The sequence below is a fragment of the Strix aluco genome, chromosome 25 (assembly GCF_031877795.1).
Source record: "Strix aluco isolate bStrAlu1 chromosome 25, bStrAlu1.hap1, whole genome shotgun sequence".
In the NCBI taxonomy this organism is placed as follows: Eukaryota; Metazoa; Chordata; class Aves; order Strigiformes; family Strigidae; genus Strix; species Strix aluco.
Genome location: NC_133955.1, coordinates 8,300,240 through 8,318,183, shown reverse-complemented (window position 1 = coordinate 8,318,183; position 17,944 = coordinate 8,300,240). Strand labels below are relative to the sequence as shown.

General features: G+C 60.2%; 1 protein-coding gene across 1 annotated transcript; it reads right to left on the bottom strand.

Annotated features, from left to right (window-relative positions):
* Nucleotides 1-653: 653 nt before the first annotated feature.
* TAFA3 (TAFA chemokine like family member 3) lies at nucleotides 654-17,371 on the bottom strand. The gene is made up of 6 exons (XM_074850123.1): nucleotides 17,323-17,371; nucleotides 12,093-12,177; nucleotides 11,692-11,807; nucleotides 4,244-4,393; nucleotides 3,217-3,341; nucleotides 654-1,934 (listed from the first exon to the last, which is right to left on the bottom strand). The coding sequence occupies exons 3-6, from the start codon at nucleotides 11,804-11,806 to the stop codon at nucleotides 1,923-1,925; spliced, it is 402 nt and encodes a 133-aa protein (XP_074706224.1). The 5' UTR covers nucleotide 11,807; nucleotides 12,093-12,177; nucleotides 17,323-17,371; the 3' UTR covers nucleotides 654-1,922.
* Nucleotides 17,372-17,944: the final 573 nt, after the last annotated feature.

The window sequence follows — 17,944 nt, the reverse complement described above, 5'->3', positions numbered from 1 at the left end:
AGGAGCTCAGCGATGTCCTGATGCTGGGAGAGCTCGATGGCCCCGGGTGTGCAGGCAGCTGCCGGCTCCTCCTCTGCGGGGCTTTGCCCTCTGCTGCTCCTCAAACCCCTCCAGCCAGTGCAACGGGGGAATAACAAAAAAATGTAGTTAAACACTTGACAAAAGACAAAAGCCTTTGGTGGGTGAGCCGGCAGCTGAGCCCCGCAGGGCTCGTGACAGGACCAAGGCACTGGCAGCAGACCAGCAGCCCCGAGGCATGGCTACCTGCCCTCCGGGGCCGCGGCAGGTTCTCACGGGTCAGGTCTCAGCGTGTGGAAATGGAGAGACACGGGCGGGCTCATCCCTGCCGCAACGTCAGTGAAATCGAGACAAAAACCAGCATCGCCTGCACTGTTCCTCTGCGGTTCAGCTAAATGAAAGAGTATGCCTTTTTAATGCAACGTGTAATTAGAGAGTGTAAGTCACAGCCAAAAGATTTTATTGAGGCAGAGAATTAGACAGTTGCATGAGTAATGAGAGCGGCTGCTGTTGCACGAGCCGGTTGGGATTGGAACGGCTGGGGCAGAGCCCCCAGCCCCTCCGCCTCGGATCTGGTCGGCAAGAGAAGTGCTCCCAAAGCCTCCCTTCGCTGCGGAATGAAAAGATCCTTTGCAGAGATTAAAATGAATTTATTATTTCACAGTCTGGTATTTACATCACATCTGGAGCAGGTATTATATACCCCATTACAAAAACATCTAAATAACGAGTCCTGCCAGTGGCAGCCGAGCACGGCTCCAGCCCCGGCCCCTCCTGAGCCGACACGTCCCCCCGTAGCGGGGCCGGGGTGCTCGGGGGGGCCTTGGCCCCGCTCCCCGCAGTGATGCTCTTGCTCCAGCCGCGTGCCACCGGCCCCACCAGCGCAGCAGCCCTGGGGACCCCGGCCCTGCCGATGTCGGGGCCACGGGGCTCCCATCCTCTCCCCCTCGACCTGCCACGCAGGGGAAGTGGTGTGTCCTGGAGAAGGTCATGAGCTTGGGGCCAGGAGATGGTACATTTCTCTTTATTTTGAATTAATACAGTGAAGCCTGGCTCAGTCTGGGTCCCTGGCTGGGCATCTGCACAGCGCCAGGCACACCAGACCTGTGGGCAGGAGAGGGCTTCCCCCGCGCGTTACTCTGACTTTCGATTGTGAACACAAGCAGGAACTTGGTGCCTGGGACTTGCACGGTAGAGAACAGGTATTAAACTCGCAGCCTGATTAATGCAATTACCGAGGAAGGAGAAACCAGCAGCATGCTCCATGAGACATTTCACCATCTCTGGGGGCTGACGGGGTGTCAGACACCCCGGTCACGCTGCTGCATCCGCCCCACGTGGTCGCAGCGGCTGGGTCCCGCAGCAGGGCGAGCACAACGCTGGGGGTCGGAGCAGCCCCCCGGCCCCTGGGTGACACGAGATCAGGCCGGGGCTTAGCGCTGGCTCCTGGGAACCCACTGGGCCAGAAGCCAGGAGCCAGACGGGGGAGGGCTTCACACAACCACTGGCTCCGCAATTCCTGACAGCGACCCCGATTCGGCATCTTGGGAGATGGGGAAAGGTGACTCACAGCAATGACTTCAGCTATTTCAGAATAAAGCCCGTTCTGGGGGACCGCTGTCTGTCTGTCTCTGTATTGTCAACAGCTCTTACATGACTGGCGTATTTTATTTAACGGGATAGGAAAACGAGCCCATTTCTCGGTCAGCGAGCGTGTCCACAGGGGCAGAGGGGACCGTGGAGTGACAGGAGTCTTGCAGCTGCGCTGGGCTCCCATACCCAGTGGATGCTCTGACCCGGTACCTGGACGGCAGCCCCGGAGCATCCCGCATCCGGCCGGGCCACGTCCGGCTGCTGAGGGACCCACGCTGAGGCTGGTCGGCCACCACCGAGCTGCACAGGGGCTACCGTGTGACCTGTGGGCAAGGAGAGAGCGTGGCAGGGGCCTGCTCACGGAAACCCTCAACCTCCTTGCAGCCGGCGAGTTACCCAACACATCCAGCTGATTCCCCCCCGCCGCGAACAGCCTCAGGAGATGCAGATAGGATCTGCTCTCTGTGTTCATTTAATGGGGTGGCTGTTCCAAGTTTCAGCTGATGGGTCGTTTGTGAACCCCAAGCTCTGGCTGTAGCTGCCCCTGGGGCTCTGTCTGCAGAGGGGATGGGGAGGGGCAAATCCAGCCCCTGGGCAGGGTTCCTGACAGGGCACGGAAAGTCCTTTTGAAAACACAGGTCTGCATTTCCAAAATGCCACCTCCCCGGGGGGGGGCAAGGGACCCAAAAGGGGTGTTGGAGGGTGGCCATGGAGGTTGGGGCTGCTGGACAAGGGAGGAGAGCCCTGGGGTCCTGTGGACAGGAATGGTCCCCAGCGAGCGCCCAGGACAGCACAGCCAGAGCAGAGGCTGAGTTAGCAGCTGGGGGGAAAACGAACAAAGAATATTAGGGGGAAAAAACAACGAGCTGAATGTAGTGCTGCAGTTACTGGTCAGCGATGGATGCCCAGGACCAGAGGAACCTTCTTGGACATCCATAAAGACACGTGACCGCAAAAGTGCTTTCTGTGCACAGAAATATTAGCGATAATGAAAAAAATCCCAACATAACTTAATACGATAATTTTACGGCAGAGGAGGTGGGGTAAGAAAAACTAAAGCATAAGGAATAATTACACTCAACAGTATGAACAATGATTACAAAATTATGCAACTGATTAACCATGGCATATATGTAATTACTAATGAGTTTGATAAAATTTTAATTATACCTTGTTCTTTGGGGCATTCAGCAAGCCATGAAAATAATAATCATGTAGCGCTCTGTCACAGATGGCTGCCTCAGACAGGGGAGCGGTGACAGATTCAGGGCCGGGCCCAGCAACCTGCTGCCCCGACACAGCGGGCGATGCCGGGGGGCGGCCAGGACGGCCCCGCAGCCCCCCTGGGGCTGGTACGGAAACATCCCCAGCACGTCTGCTCGCGGGCTGAGCCACACAACGCCCTCCTCCCCGGGGAGCTACCGCTCATCAGCACAGCCCTGGCACCCACTGGGGTCTGTGCTACCCCTGCTGGCCCCGGTGACCACAGCCCGGCCCCTCTGCTCAGCTCTGGTGCATCCCCTTCCCCCGTGAACTCTTTGGGGACGCTTCCCTGGGTTCTGCTTGCCCTGGGCAAGCGCAGCCGGGCTTTGCCGGGGGACGTACCTTGGTCGTCTTCACTTTGTTGCCGCTACTGCAGCTCCAGCCCGAGAGGTCGGGCAGCACCTTGCACTCCTCCCCGTCGAGGCACGGCTCCATCTGGCACCACCACTTCTGCAGCACGATGGAGGCTGGGGGAGAGGAGGCTGTCAGCGGCTGGGTGCCCGCCCTGCTCGCCCTCAGGCAGTGGCCAGAGGGGCAGCCCCTCTCCGGGCACAGCCCACGTCTGCAGCCACCCTGCCAAGAGCTGTTTGCTGCCCGCCTGGCCTCGTGTGACCCAACTGCTCCCCCCACCTCCAAAACACTCTGTTTTCTCCCATTACCCCAGGTAAAAAGCCTAACGACAGCCCTGTCCTTGCTCCCAGCCAGAGCAGGGGGAACAGCGCTGTTCAGTGACCTCTTGGGGCTCCTCTCGCCGAGGCAGACGGACGCCTACGACCACTCTGCTCTGCACGGCCCTTGTAATTTGTGCCTCCAACGCGGGTAACCAGAGCGGGTCCCCCTCTGTTTGGGAATGACGACACACACAAGCTGTTTGGGACAACAAAAGCCTTCCCTGACTCATCCTGGCATTTCTTGGTGTTGCACACGCACGCATTCGTGGGACGCGGTGAATCGATACGGCGCTGGCGGAGGCTGCTGCTGGTTCTGCCGCCTCCTCGGCGACGCCACGTGGCGCCACGCAATAAAATACACATGGCGTGAGCTCTGCTTAGTGCTCCTCGCAGGTGACGGCGCTGCACGGCTGCAGTCATGCCCCTGCCTCTGGCTGCAGTGGTGCTGGCAGCAGACGCGCAGGGATCGATGTTGCAGGAGCCCCAACCGCTGCAGCACCATAACCCGCCCGCAGCACGCAGCAGCCCGGGGCTGCTCGGCGTGGGGTAACGCAGCCACACTGACGGGGAGCATCCCCAAAACGCTCCCTCTCCCCCTCAGCACCGCTGACCATCCCAGGGGCACAGAAGCCCCACAGCGACCGGGAGGAGGCAGCCGGGGGTTGGAGGGGACCCGCCGGCAGCCGCGGGATACTCACCATCCACGCAGGACGGAGCTGCCCGCGTGGTCCCCGCCACCTGCCCCGGGAAGCAGGAGCATTTCACCGTCTGGGAGCGCTCCTCGATCTTGTTCTTATTGCAGCACCGGTGAGCTGCAATGACTTCGCACGTGCCGGGCTCTACGTGCACTGCGGGAGGAGAAACAGCTGCCGTCAGCGGGGCTGTGCCCCAGACCCCCCCGGGTCACCCCCCGCGCACTGTCCTGGTGCATGACTGTGCCCGAGGCACCGGCAATTGCCCCAGAGCTGCCAGTGACGTACATGTGGGTCAGCCCAGCATCTCCCAGCCCACTGCTCCTGCTCCAGGCCTCCTGCATCTGGGCTCTGACTCCGACCCAGCGAGGCCACGCCAAGAGCTTTATTGAAACGAGGGAGCACATCAGTTAATTGCAGCTGATAACAAGACACACACTTCGCTCCAAGAGGGGATGGTGCGTGGCGCTGCCTTTGCCTTCAGAGTGCCACCACCGCCAGCCCCAGCCAACGCTCCCCTCTGGCCATCTCGCACCGCGCTCTGGCTGCAGGAGGGAGGACCGGGGCGGTGTTTCCACCCTGCGGTGACACAGCAATGTCACGGTGTTCACCAGAAATCCGGGCGGCTCTGCTGCTCCCCCTCCCAGTGCCATTAAAATACGAAGGAAGAAAGAAAACTAATGTATCGGCTGATCACCTCGGGGATGCGGGTTTGGAAGCTAGTTAGCATCAGGAATCAATGACTTTTGCTGGGTAATGGCCCACACACGACAATGCAAATGAGCCAAACGGGGCTGGATACACTCATTCCCGTGACCGAGAGAGCGGGGGGCGATCCCTGCAGCTCCTGTTTAACGAGCTCCAGAGGAGCCAGGCCTTGAGGAGTTCGTGCCCAGGGGTTTGTGCCGGTGTTCCCTGCCCCGCTCTGTGGGATGTGTCACACGAAGGGGGCCGGGGGCTGACCTGTGCCCTGGTGAGCGCTCCCATGGCTCCCTGGGAACAGCAGCGCGTCCCCACGCTCACCAGCACCCGCCGCCCGCCCGCCAGCAGCTTTGGGGAAGCAGCCGCTTCCCCTTCTCAAACAGAAGCTCAGGGCAACGCGATCCGGGGGAAACCCCTCTGCCTTGCAGCCGGGTCTTCACACCCCTGCAGGGAAATGCGGATCCAAGCTCAGCCTCACGGCTTGTGCTGGCCGGGTACGGCCACGCCGGCCTCCAGCCAAAGCTGTCCTGGCCCCTCTCCTGCTCCCACCGCCAGGAGACGGGCGGGCAGGACACGAGGAGCCATCCCAGAGAGCGATGCCACCAGGCAGGGACACGCTGCCGTGAGGAAAGGCCCCGGCCGAGTGGGAACGTGGGCAGCGACAACAGCGCTCGGCCCTCGCCGCCTGCCCCGTCTGGGAGCCACACACCCCTGCCCCTGCACCCCCGGCACATGGGCAGGACGGGCCATGCAATTACCACGACTTTAATTTGGCTTTATTTATTGTTATTTCATGGTCATTTTCTTTTAATGAACCATCACTTTCATTTCTGCCCATAATAATTACACAATTACCTATCCTGGAAGTATTTTGTAACAGCATCTCTGGCCATAAATTCTATCCTCCCTCTTAAATGCCATCATAATTCAGCTTTAATGATAATTTCCATTCTTTTTGTATGCAGAAATGGTAGACTTTCGTGAAAGTGAGAGGGAAAGCAACTCATTACAGAACAAACGTGACTGTTTTGCTCTGGTTTTATGGTTAATGGGATTTTTCAAATAATCTGAGGAATAAGCAGAGGTTTTGGCTGACTATGAGCCCACATTCCCACCACGCTCTGGTCCAGGACCACAAGGAGCCACTCACACTCTCCTGCACCCCCCACCCCAACAGGGAATTTTATACCCTCCAACTTCAGCGCTCACACCTAGTTGTGGTTTTGACTCATTTTTATAAAAGCTTCCCTGCAAAGCTTCATTAGCAGAGCTCTTCCCAGGAGGAAGGGCCAGACGACCCCTCTGCTCCCTCTCACTTCTGCTCTCTGGCTTCTCATTTTCAGCTAATTTGAAAAGGTTCAGCAGAGGAGAGCCAGGCAGAACTGAGAAATTGCTCATTACAGCCATGCAGTAAGAGTTTGCCAACGTGCCAAAGCCCTTTGAATTTGCTCAGAAAGGTGCAGCACCGAGATAAAGAAAATTTTGCCTCTCCTCCACCTTCCTGCGGCTGGCTGAGCACGTGGCACCACGGTGCTGGACCCGCAGCCTCAGAGCCCGTGGGCACCCGCCGTGTCCCTGCCAGCCACACCAAGGACGCCCGGCCGTCCCGGCAGACACACGGACACAGTCCCACCAGGACAGACGGACGTGGTCCCTCTCCAGCTCGCACCTCGCCCCCAGCCCACCACGCAGGGAAGGCAAAACCCGCGGCACACGAGGTGCTCTCCAGCCTGTGGCAGACGCTCTCGCTGACGAGACGCTGCTTTGGGCTGGAGGGGGCTGCCATCAGCTGAGCCGCACCAGGGGTGCAGGGAGCACGGAGGGGGGGGGCCGCGAGCTTCAGAACAGAAAGGTTCAGAAAGCCTTTGTTTTCCCTCAAAAGCGTACAGCTTCCCTTTGAGCCAGCCAGAGCCCAGGCAGCTGCAGCTCGCGGGGTCAGGCAGCAAACTGCAGTGCCTCTGCCCTGGGAAAAGAACCCTGCGTGGGGCAGACACCCCATCGCCCACAGGCTGGTCCCAGCTCTGGGATCCAAACCCTGTCTGTCCAAAGACAAACCGACGCTCCACAGGGGTGAGCAGAGAGCCTGAGCCTGAGCCCAAGTGCCCGGAGAGCGACGGGCTCCTCCAGAGCTCCCCGCAGCTGCTTCTCCTCTGGCTGAGCAGCAGGAAACTTCGAAGCAGAGAGGACTGAGAACACGAGTCAGATGGATGGTGTTTTTAACACCGAGAGCAGGAAACCCCCAGAGAGCCTGGGATAAGTTCCAGAGCTTCTGGCATGCTTCTCCCTCTCATTTAACTGGTATTTCCCCACTGGAACCCTTTTCAAAAAAATCTTATCTCATGGAACCATAAAAGCATTGTAAGAACACATGGCCTTTGAGTCCTTCACGCAAAAATAAAATAAAAACGCTGTCCTACTCTGGCTGACCTTTAAGTCAGCGGCAGAACATGGTTTTTTATGGCATAACCTGAATGACACATTTTGTGTGTCTCAGGGAGGCGTGGGCACAGCTCCACATGTTCAGTGTAAAATATCGCTCTGCTTGCTGGTGGAGAGTTGTAAAATGAAGAGAAGCTGGATGCAAGTAACTGCCAGGCAGCGCCCAACCCCTCTGCATCAAAACCCCTTCCCGCTGGGCACCGAAACGCCCTTCGAGAGGTCCAGGTGTCCTGAGGAGGGCTGAGCAGCACGCAGGGACCGGCAGAAGCGGGGGGGAGGCAGAGGGGCCCGTCCCCGGCAGGGAGCGGAGCCACGGGCTCGGTGGGTCTGCGCGGAGCGTGGCACGGCCGGGGGGCTCCGGGGAGCGGGCGGCTCCGGGGCAGGGCCGGGCAGCCACGGCCTGACTCATCTGTACTCCGTGCCCCGCAACAACTCCACTACTAATATTCACTAAATAATTAACATCTTAAAATCACTACTGCCTTAGATGCATGTATTATTTAAGAGGGTTTCAGAGAGAAGCAGGCTTGTTTTTATTGCTCATTATCACTGTATGTCAGCTGGGATTTTTTACTATCTTGTCACCTCATGACTCCGTATCATAGAATTTTAGAATGGTTTGGGTCAGAAGGGACCTTAGAGATCATCCAGTCCCACCCCCTGCCCTGGGCAGGGACACCTTCCACTAGCCCAGGTTGCCCAAAGCCCCGTCCAACCTGGCCTTGAACCCTTCCAGGGAGGGGGCAGCCACAGCTTCTCTGGGCAGCCTGTGCCAGGGCCTCCCCACCCTCACAGGGGAGAATTTCTGCCTTAGATCTCATCTAAACCTCCCCTCTGACAGTTTAAACCCATTCCCCTTTGTCCTATCCCTCCCCCCCGCCTCCCCCCATCAAGAGTCCCTCCCCCCTTTCCTGTAGCCCCTTTCAGTCCTGGGAGGCCGCTCTAAGGTCTCCCTGGAGCCTTGTTGAACTTCATGAGGTTGCCACGGGCCCCCCACTCATGCTCTGTCCCCCTTGTTGCACGTGTGAGTGTGTGCACATCCACTGCTCGTGCAAATCCCATCGCTTCACACTTGCAAGCAGAAAACCAAATGCCTGGAGCGTGGGGAGAACAGCTGAGCGGCCGCTGGGCGACAGATGAACCTGCGGGTGGGGGATGCAGTTCCCTGCCTTCCTCCGCGGCGCTTCCCACGCTCCCAGCGCCGCTCCTGCCTCATCTAGAGAGGGTGGCTTAGAAAAATACTCCGTCTTGATGCAAAGGCTGCACATGACGGAGCAGCCAACACTTCCCCAGGCGAGAGGGAATCCTGCAGAAGCATCTCACAAATAAACGCCACAGGGCCGCGGTCTTCACTCCACAAAGCGACGCGCTGACCAGTAAATCTCTCTTACAGGATAATCAGAAACCGGTGCTCCGCTCCCCATTCACTCAGAGAACCTCATTTCCCGAAAGCAAATCCCAGCTGACTAAACGCCTTTACTTCTGCTCCGGCTTGAGTGATGAATGCGAACGAAGGCAAAGATGGCACTTTGATTATCAGCATTAGGGGGGTTTATCTGCAGACGCTGGGGCCACCTCTGCGGGAGCTGTATCCAGACAAGCCAGGCTTGTTCATCACGTAGAGCTCACCGTGTTACACGGGGGATTGAACTGCCGGTGAATCATTCTTCACCGAGGAGTCTCCCATTCCGTTTCCAAATGACTTAATCTCTGCACTTGATTCATGTGGCTATTTAAATCCAAGCACGTACCCCAGGAAGCGCCACTCTGCTGGGACACGTCGGCACTGCCCGTGTGCTGGGGGAGCACCGGTGATCAGATCCGATTTCCGCAGCCGGATGGTCACAGCGCGGCGTTGCCCCGGACGGCTGACAGCGGGGCTGCAGGCGGGCGCTCTCGGCAAGAAAGTCAAAACTTTGGGTGCTCGGAAACAGTGTGGCCGCACTGTCACAATTAAAGACCTTCCTCTGCTATTGCTCATTTTTGGGTGCCACACCTGGTTTTAGCTGTGAATAATAAACGCGACGCTCTAAACTGAAAGCTCTGGATGAGTCTGTCCCTTTGCGCAGACAGTCCCTCAGCATCCCTGGCTCGGGGGGTCACGGGCAGCCCCACAGCGATCCCCGGCCCCACCGCCACACGCAGGAACGTAACTGCCGGCTTCCCAGGACGAAAATGGCATTGCAGCCGAGAATGCAACTTTGTGAAAGTGCGTTTCAAACACAACCTTTACCAAAAACTGTCCCAAACGAAGCAAAAGCAGCGGACAGACAACAGGCAAATAAAGGCCACAAACTCAGCAAACAGACTAAGAATTCCTGGTTTGAGCCCATGGAAATCCAGCCCAGGAGAGGAGGCAGCCACACAAAATACTTACAGTGCCAGGAAAGCAGGACGTGCAGAGAGAAACCGTGTTAACACTGACACAGAGCGGGGTCAAAATTTTACGTATTTGCTCCTTGTACGCCCTCTTTGCTGTGGATTAGAATTTGCTTGAATAAAATGTACAAGATTTTGTCCACTGTGGATAAATCTGTGTGAGCGAAAAATCCCCAGCTCCCTGCCTGCGAGCACGTGAATACGTGAGCCTGTCTCCTCACGTATGGAGCGAGATTTATACATAATTCACACCCCATGAGTACACTTGGCCGTCTGCACTTTAAACCTAGGTGAGCTGCTGCTCGAGTAATGCCAGGTCTGACTGTTCCCAGAAGGAGCAGGTCCCCTGCCACCGCTCCTGCCGGGGAGGAGGGGGCTCTGCGGGGCTCCGGCCCCAGGGACCGGGCAGGTTGGGTGAGTGCCCGAGCCCGTGTCCCGGGGAGTCCCGATCTGGTGCCAAAAAGTCTTTCCAGAAACAACTGAGGAGTTTTATCTTCTCGTGCACCTACGTTAGAAAGAGGGTAAGGCAGGGAACTGCCGACTGGCTGGTTGAGGGAGTCGCTCTGGAAGGCTCGTTTTGGTTTTAAGCAACGAGGATGGGGATTATAGGATTAGAACTGCTTTAACTGTCAGGCAAAAATGACAGAAATAGGACAGGGTTTGGTGTGGGGTCAGGCAAGAGCATGAACAGTTTCAAATTAACCCTTGAATACCTCCTTTTCCAAACACAGGCACAAGAAGCAGGCAGCACGTGCCCCAGGATCGCTCCGTACTCCAAGCACTCGCTGCTGCCGTGCTGCTGCACAGCTCTGCCAGCACAACAGCAACGCTGGCTCCCACCCCCCCCCATCCTCCCTCCCACCACGCACCAAGGAGAGGAACCCCCAGCCCTGGACCACCAGATCCCCCCTCGGTGTGGCCCATCGGGCTCCCACGCCTGGCACACGGGCACGAAGGGCTGAGCACAATCTCTCAGCTGCTTCTCTTCTCAAGCCACAGGCTCCAACCGGGGTTCACGTAACCCCTCCAAAGTCACATCAATGGCACAGAGCAGCGTGCCAGCCTACCCACGCAGAGGGGGATCTCGAAGCCACCGCTGGGAATAACAGATTCCCACCCCAGAGCCAAGGCTACACTTCCCAGCAAGACCTTCAGTTCTACATCAGTTTATACTTGTTCCAGGTTTCAAGATGATCTTTACAACCAGAGAGCTGAAGATAAGTGGAGTGTCCATCACCTAAGCAGTGTGGTTTGTGACACTCATTGCAACTTCGGTGGAAAGAGTTATATCTCACTGCTCCCAGATCAAGAATTACCTCGGTAATAACCCAAATGTGTCTCAGATTTTGCTACAGACATGAAGAAATTTGCTTTTCAGCTCCCCAGACCAGCTAGGCTCACCAAGCAACAGTTTTTAAATGCCCTGTATTAAGTATTTACAAGTTGTAACTCCAAGGAACAGCTTTACTGCTATATGGCTCCAGGCTGCTGCCTGATCTGAGGAGCAGCCCAGGGACTTCCCTGCACGCACGGACACTCGAAGTGCAAATCCCACGGCCATCGCAGCAGCACCAGAGGGAAAATGTCAGTGCCTCTTGATGTTTGCTGGCTGGATTCTGCCCCGCACCTTCGGCACACTCATCCTCACTGCCCAGACCCCAGCGACAGGGCTGGACACCGAGGTCCCCTGGGCCGATGGCTCCTGGTCTCCGGAGACACCCGCCTGCTCCTGCAGCCGGTGCGTGCCACAACCCGAGACCACCAGCACTCGCCCTTCCACCCAGGAATGAGGGACGGACCCTCAAACATCTTGGCCCCACGTCAACCCCTCCCCGGGCATCCCACAGAGACACCAAGGTGCCACCAGCATCACGGGGACCCCGGGCAATTGCGCGGGAGCGCGACACACGTGGCGAGGACGCTGCTTCCCCTACCTGGATGGCTTCTGTGATGGGTGGAGGCCAGCGTCAGTCTTCCCCACAGCGTGGTAAGGCAGAGAGTGAGCACGAAAACCCATCTGCTCAGGCTTTGTATGTCTCTCTCACTCATTCTACCAAAAACAAGAAGAGACATGCGGAGGAAGAGGGGCTGAGGAGGGTTGGGAGGTGCAGCCCCCGCTCGTCGATGTTGCTGCACGCAGTGGAGCGGCCCCCGAACGCGTGTGGCCGCGGGGATGTGGTGGCCTGGCTGCAGGGACGCGGCCCTGGGAGGCAGGACACGCGCCCGGGGCTCATCCACCGCCCTTGGACGGGCTCGGGCTCCTCCAGCAGCACGGGCCGTCGCGGTGGGACAGAGAGAAATCCCAGTAGCAGGAGCACAGACGAGTGGTAGTTACCTTTTACTGGGGGTTCACACTCACGCCTGCACATCTGCCAACCCGGGGGGGGTCAGGTCTTTGCAAGGGGCAGACATCAGCGCATCTGAAAGGAGAAAGAGGAATAGGGGTGGTGGTACCTGGGGAGTACGAGCTGCTGTGTCCCCCCGGGAGCAGCGGGGGACACCCCGGAGCTTGGCTGGCCCCACGTCAGCGCGCACCAGCACACACCAAAACCTCTCTGGGAACTGAGCCCGTAACCCTGCTCACCCCTCGGAACACCAGCGGGGCTCCGTCCACCTCAGAGGAGCCCGTCCCGATTCTTCCTGCCAAGAACACCCAGCTGGGTTGTTACAGCACGTTTTTAACGCAGATCACAAATACCAAATACAGCCCCAGGGTGTGCGGGAAGAGCCAGAGGAAAGCAGCACTGAGTCATTCCAGGTGTTGCCTTTTCCGCGTTGCAGTTACGCGCTGTCATCACCCCTGTGTCACCGAGGTCCCTCGCAGTGACACCCAAGGTTTGGCTCTCATGGGCTGGGCATCTGCAAACTGCTCACCGACAGACAGACGGATGGACTGACCGCCCCGGCTGTCCCAAGGCCCAGCCACCCTCCTGCTCCGTGGGGCCAGTACCGTGGGGAGACGAGGAACGGGGTGGCCAATGCCCGGGTGGACACGCACGGCCTGTGGCAGTGCCGGGACCCGCGCCCCGCCGTCCCAGCGCCACGCCACCCCCCAGGGCTGCTTCTCCTCCCAGTACAGCTGTGAAGTTCATAAACCAACGCAAACCCACGTCCACGGCCTCTGAACACGCCAGGAACCTCCCTGGGCTGCTCCGTGCGCACCACGGCACGGCGCTGGCACCCGCGCCACCCGGGACGTCCGTGGTGGGAAGGAGCCCAGTTTTACATCATCTGGAGCCCTTAAGGAAAAATTTAAATCCCCAAAGAGTTGGTATTTTACTGTTGACTGCTTTAAATACATTCTCTGTACTATTTATCAGCCACGGCCCTGCAGGTGGAAGCGGCACCAGGGCTCCGGCAGCAGCACGAGCGATAACAGCTTTGACAGCAACGTCTCCGCTGTAAACAACGCTGGGCACAAACCAACGTCCCCCATAAAACTTCAGTGCCGGCTCATAATTTATTAACGAGAGGCCGTGAAGACGAATGGCGATGAGGCCGAGGCTCGGGAGCGCGGCCAGGAGAGACCGTGGGTGCCCGGGCTGCCCCTCAGTCCCCTCCCCGGGGAGCTCCGCCGCACCAGTCCCTGCTGCCGCACCCACCGGGGCCCACGCAGGCAGCGAGGGCAGCGCGGGGTTTCAGCCGGGCACCGGACAAACCTGGGCTGCTGCAAGAAGAAATCTTTTAATTTTCAACCATCTCCTAAATTTCTATCTGCTCTGGACCAGGCTGAGACAGTGCAAGAGGCTCATACGATGAAGTGCCAGAACAGAAAACGCTGATGTTTTTAATCAAAACAAAGTGATTTGAGGTGGTAAAAGGGCATTTCTTGTTTTGAAGCATTTCAAAATGAATTGTTCTGTTTTAAACTGACATTTTAAAATGAAAAATGTTTCATTCTAAAATGCTGATTTAAAATGGTATTTTCCATTTTGATTCTCCCAGCTGGAAAAAAAAAATCAGAAAATGTCACCAAAAACGTTGACATTTGCCCAGGAAAAAAAAGAAAGGTATCTTGACAAAAACACATATTTTATGCTAGGAAAGAATCCACAGGTAAAAAAATACTCCTAATTAACACCGCGGGATAGTCAGCTCGTCCAGGAGCAGACGGAAGCGTGGTCGGGGAGGTCAGGGACACGCAGGCCTCCCGCTCACCCTCCTGGCTCCATCCCTGCCCGCCGGGTGACGAGGGACTGATCCTGCACCCTGCGCCACGGGGCCCGGGGGGGCTGCGCAGACCAGCACCGCTGCCCAGGGCCAGGCAGCCCCGAGCCCCCCCCCGCCACCACATTGCCAGAGCGAAGCCGAGATGGCTCAGTGCGCCAGGAAGCCTTCGCTCCCCGAAGCGGGCACCAGCCGATGCAACCAGACTGCGCCAGCTCCCTCGGGTAAAGCCGAATTTCAGCAACCTCTGGTGCTCCGGCTGCCGGCAGAATCTGCTCCGCAAGAGGCTTCCTTGCAGAGGGGGGGGATTTTCACACAACAGCCTGCACTGCTGGAGTCCCTTCAGGGGTGTCACAGACTGTCATGTAAATATTGATGCCAGCTTGAAACGCGTGCAATCTCCTCAATGAAAAAGTAAACAGCCCCCAGAGGTGCTCAGCCCTTCCCATAAATCCAGGGGCAGCGCGGGCATCAGCACTGCGGCCGGCCCAGAGGGGGGCGCGATGCCCTCCTGCCCCCCCACACCCCCCGGCCACGCTGGGCCAGGGGGAAGCTGTGCCCACATCTGTCCTGCCCCGGGAAGGGGCACATCTGGCAGCCCAGATGTGAGGACAGCAGACACGACGCTGTCCCCAGCCTCCGCGTGTCTCGCGGCAGCAAGCCCCCGACGCCAACGCACACCCCGTGCGGCTTCCAGCAGAGCAGCCCCTCCGCCCGCACCCAGAGCCCCTGGGCACAGCCCAGCTCCCAGGCATGAGCCCCCAGCCCCACAGCACGCACCGGAGCCCCCTCCAAGAGCCCAGCGCCATCTCCTGCCAGTGGGACCCTCCGGCCCTTGCGAGGTCTCCAGGAATGTCCCCAAATCTCTCGGCTGGGCCAAAAAGCCAGCGCACCACTGGCCACCTCCATCCCACACAGGACAGGGACGCGCTCCCAGCGCAAATTCTATTTAACTCGGAAAGGCTGAGCTGTTTGCTATAGCCACGGAAGCATAAATAAATCCCAGAGTTATCAATAATGCAGCCCGCGCTGCCCACGCCGCACTCAGATGGGAAGCTGCCACGCCAAGCGGCAGGAGCCAAGCCAGCGGCCGGGGAGAGCACGGGGGGGCTGGAGGAGCACGGGGCCGAGGGGTGCCATCCCCCGCAGCGGCTGTCGGAGTGATGCTCCCCCCCCCGGAGCCGCGCAGGCACTCGGGGCTCCCACTCAGGCACAAACTCCCGTTAGAAAACACAGCTTCGCAGAAATTGCTATTTTGACAGTTATCAACCTCCATCATCGTGAGACTCCAGCTACAAATGTTTGGTCTGACTTGAAATTCTTCAGCCTGGAATGTCATTTTGAAATGAAGAGTGGTGTTCTGGCACGTCAAGGCACTTAATTTTGATTGAAAATATCAGTATTCTCTCTTCTGCTCTGTCTGGAATTTTGTGGAATTTTTCATTAACATTTTTTGTTCGCTGTTTTCCGCCTTTCAGCTCTGAGCTGGGACTGGAGGGCAGGCGAGGAAACACTCAGACACGCAGAGGCTGTGAGGTTTGGGCCCAGGGCCTCCAAGACTGCTGCTGCCCATCCCGGGAATGGGCTGCGAGGTCGGGGGTCCCCGGGGGGGGCTGCTCAGCAAGACGCTGCCATCCTCTGAGCAGGGACCCCTCGGCACCCGCAGCTTGGGGTTCCTCAGCGCAGGCCAGCGGCCCGGCTAAACCCCAGTCCCCTCCGCAGCACCGAGGATGCTCCGTCACAGGCAAAGCCGGGAGGTCGGGGGCAGCGCCCGGGAGGCCGACATGCCCGCGGGAGCTCCGCGCAGCAACTCCTGCGCCCTCCCCAAAGGGAAACCCCGCCGCAGGGGAGCCTGGCCCGAGCCCCAGAGCTCCAGGTTGAGCCGAGTCCTTTTGCACCCTTTGTTTTAGCTCCTACTCGGGGTGCACCAACAGCGCTCCAGCCCCACAGAGGTGCCAGCGAGGGCAGCACGAGGCACGTGCCCTGCGGCCGAGCAAGGAGGTGCCAGGGCAGCGCAAAGAAGCGCAGAGGACTCCTTCCCCCAAGTGCGCTCGCTCGTCCTCTCCTCCACCCTGATTTATTTCCAGCTCTTTGCTCATTCCTCCAGCGTCTGCAGCATTTCCTTCCCAGCCAAGGTGAGCGGGAGAGTTTTTAACTAATTCCGCCCAAGCACGGGCCTGTTCCTGCTCCCTCCCTCGGTGAATCCCACCGCCCCACTGTCGCTGGCATTCTGAAGGTCAGCTCTGCCGACAGCTCGCACCCCAGCCTCGTCCAGAGCCAGGAACTCCCTGGCGGAGCGCGGCTGCTCATGGGGGGTGTTGAAACCCAAGGTCAAGAGCAGCTCAGTCAGTCTTGTCAGCGGGGGAGAGCAGAGGACTCGCCAGCTCACGGGGTTTCCCCAGGAGATACAACCCCTCACCGGTGCTGGCTCCTCGCTGGGGTGCGGGTGCCCCGGCGCAGATGAGCTCTCCTGGGCAAGGGCACCTGCGCACCCACTAGCCCCCCCAGGCCTCAAAGGGGATGGCTAACGGGCAGGAGGAGGGGGCTCCTGCTCCCTGCCCACCACCACGGCAAGGATCCGCTCCCGCTCTGCCCCGGCCCACGGAGCCGGCCCTCGGGGTGAGGGGGACACGCGGCCCGCGCAAGCTGCTCCCGTCCTGCGCCCCTCGAGCCACCGCGACGCCAGCGGCCCTGCCCCGCTCCGGCCCGGCACCCACGGGGCGAGCCCAGCCCGGCACCCACCGGGGCGAGCCCACCCGGCTGCGGCCGAGCAGCGAGGCGGAGGAAGGGGGAAGCCCCCGTCCATCCCGGCCCGGCCGGGGCTCCGCCTGCGGGGGCAGCTCGCCGGGACCAAAGGCGAGGGCTGCTCTCGCTGTCCCCTCCCGGGCTGAAGGAGGGTTTTGGGCTGCGGTAACCTCGGATCTCTCCGCGCTGCTTCGCCTCCCACAGCCGCGAGCGGCTTCGCGGGGCGGGCAGGATCGTTTCACCGGGGGTAAATCGCACCCTCGGCCGGAGCTCGCCCCCGCCGCAGGCACCGGCCAGACCCGGGCCCCATCGGGGCGAGCCCCCCGCCGCGGGGCGGGCAGGGGCCGGAGGTGACCCGGGGGGGAACCGAGCCCTCGGCTGGAGCCGCCGCGGAGAAACTTACCGGGAAGACCCGCCCGAGCCCTGGGCCGGCGCAGCGCGGTGGGGGGGGGGGGGGGGGGGGGGGGGAAGCTCCGGAAGCCTCGCACCGCCCCGGGGGGCGACACGGGACCGGGACACGCTGCACCCCCGCAGCGACGTGCGGCGACCGGGACCGGGCGCGGGGCCCCGACGGCGCTACCGCCGCGCCGCGCCCGGCACCGGGGCCGTCCCGGGGGCTCCGTCCCACAACTTTCCGTCCCAGCCGCACGTACCTGCCGGTGCCGTCCGCGCGGGCCGGGGCCGCCGCTGCCCATGGCCGCCGTCCGCCCGCTCCGCCGGGTCAGCGCCGCCTCCGCGGGCCGCTGCGGCCGGGGGCCGGGGGCCGCGGGCAGCGCCGGGCGGCGGCGCCGGCAGCGCTAGGCTCGGCTGGGCTCGGCTCAGCTGGGCTCGGCTCGGTGCGGAGCGGGGCGGTGCGGGGCTGGGCGGGGGCGGCGGGCGCGGAGCCGAGCGGGCCCGGGGCGCAGAAGGGGCGCAGCGCCCCCTGCTGGCACCGGGAACGGGAACGGGCCTGGCACCGGGAATGGGAGCGGCACCGGGGATCCCGGGCTGGCACTGGGACTGGCACTGGGAATGAGCCTGGCACCGGCACCGGGACTGGGAGCAGGACTGGGGATCCTGGGCTGGCAGCAGGAGCAGCACTGGGAGTGAGACCAGTGATCCCGCACCGGCACCGGGAGCATGACCAGCAATCCCGGGCTGGCACCGGGCCTGGCACCGGCACTGGGAGCAGGACTGGTGATCCCAGGCTGGCACCAGTGATCCTGGGCTGGCACTGGTGATCCTGGTCTGGTACCCGGCTCTGCACGACACCATCCCGCCACTGATCCTTCCTGG

What these genes read in the sequence shown, in the direction of transcription:
- TAFA3 (XM_074850123.1), bottom strand. Translation starts at nt 11,806, where the DNA reads ATGAGTGAGAGAGACATACAAAGCCTGAGCAGATGGGTTTTCGTGCTC. An exon ending in CCATCACAGAAGCCATCCAG is followed by an intron (nt 4,394 to 11,691) that starts GTAGGGGAAGCA and finishes CTCCTCCCGCAG; the next exon opens with TGCACGTAGAGCCCGGCACG. An exon ending in AGCTCCGTCCTGCGTGGATG is followed by an intron (nt 3,342 to 4,243) that starts GTGAGTATCCCG and finishes CCTCTCCCCCAG; the next exon opens with CCTCCATCGTGCTGCAGAAG.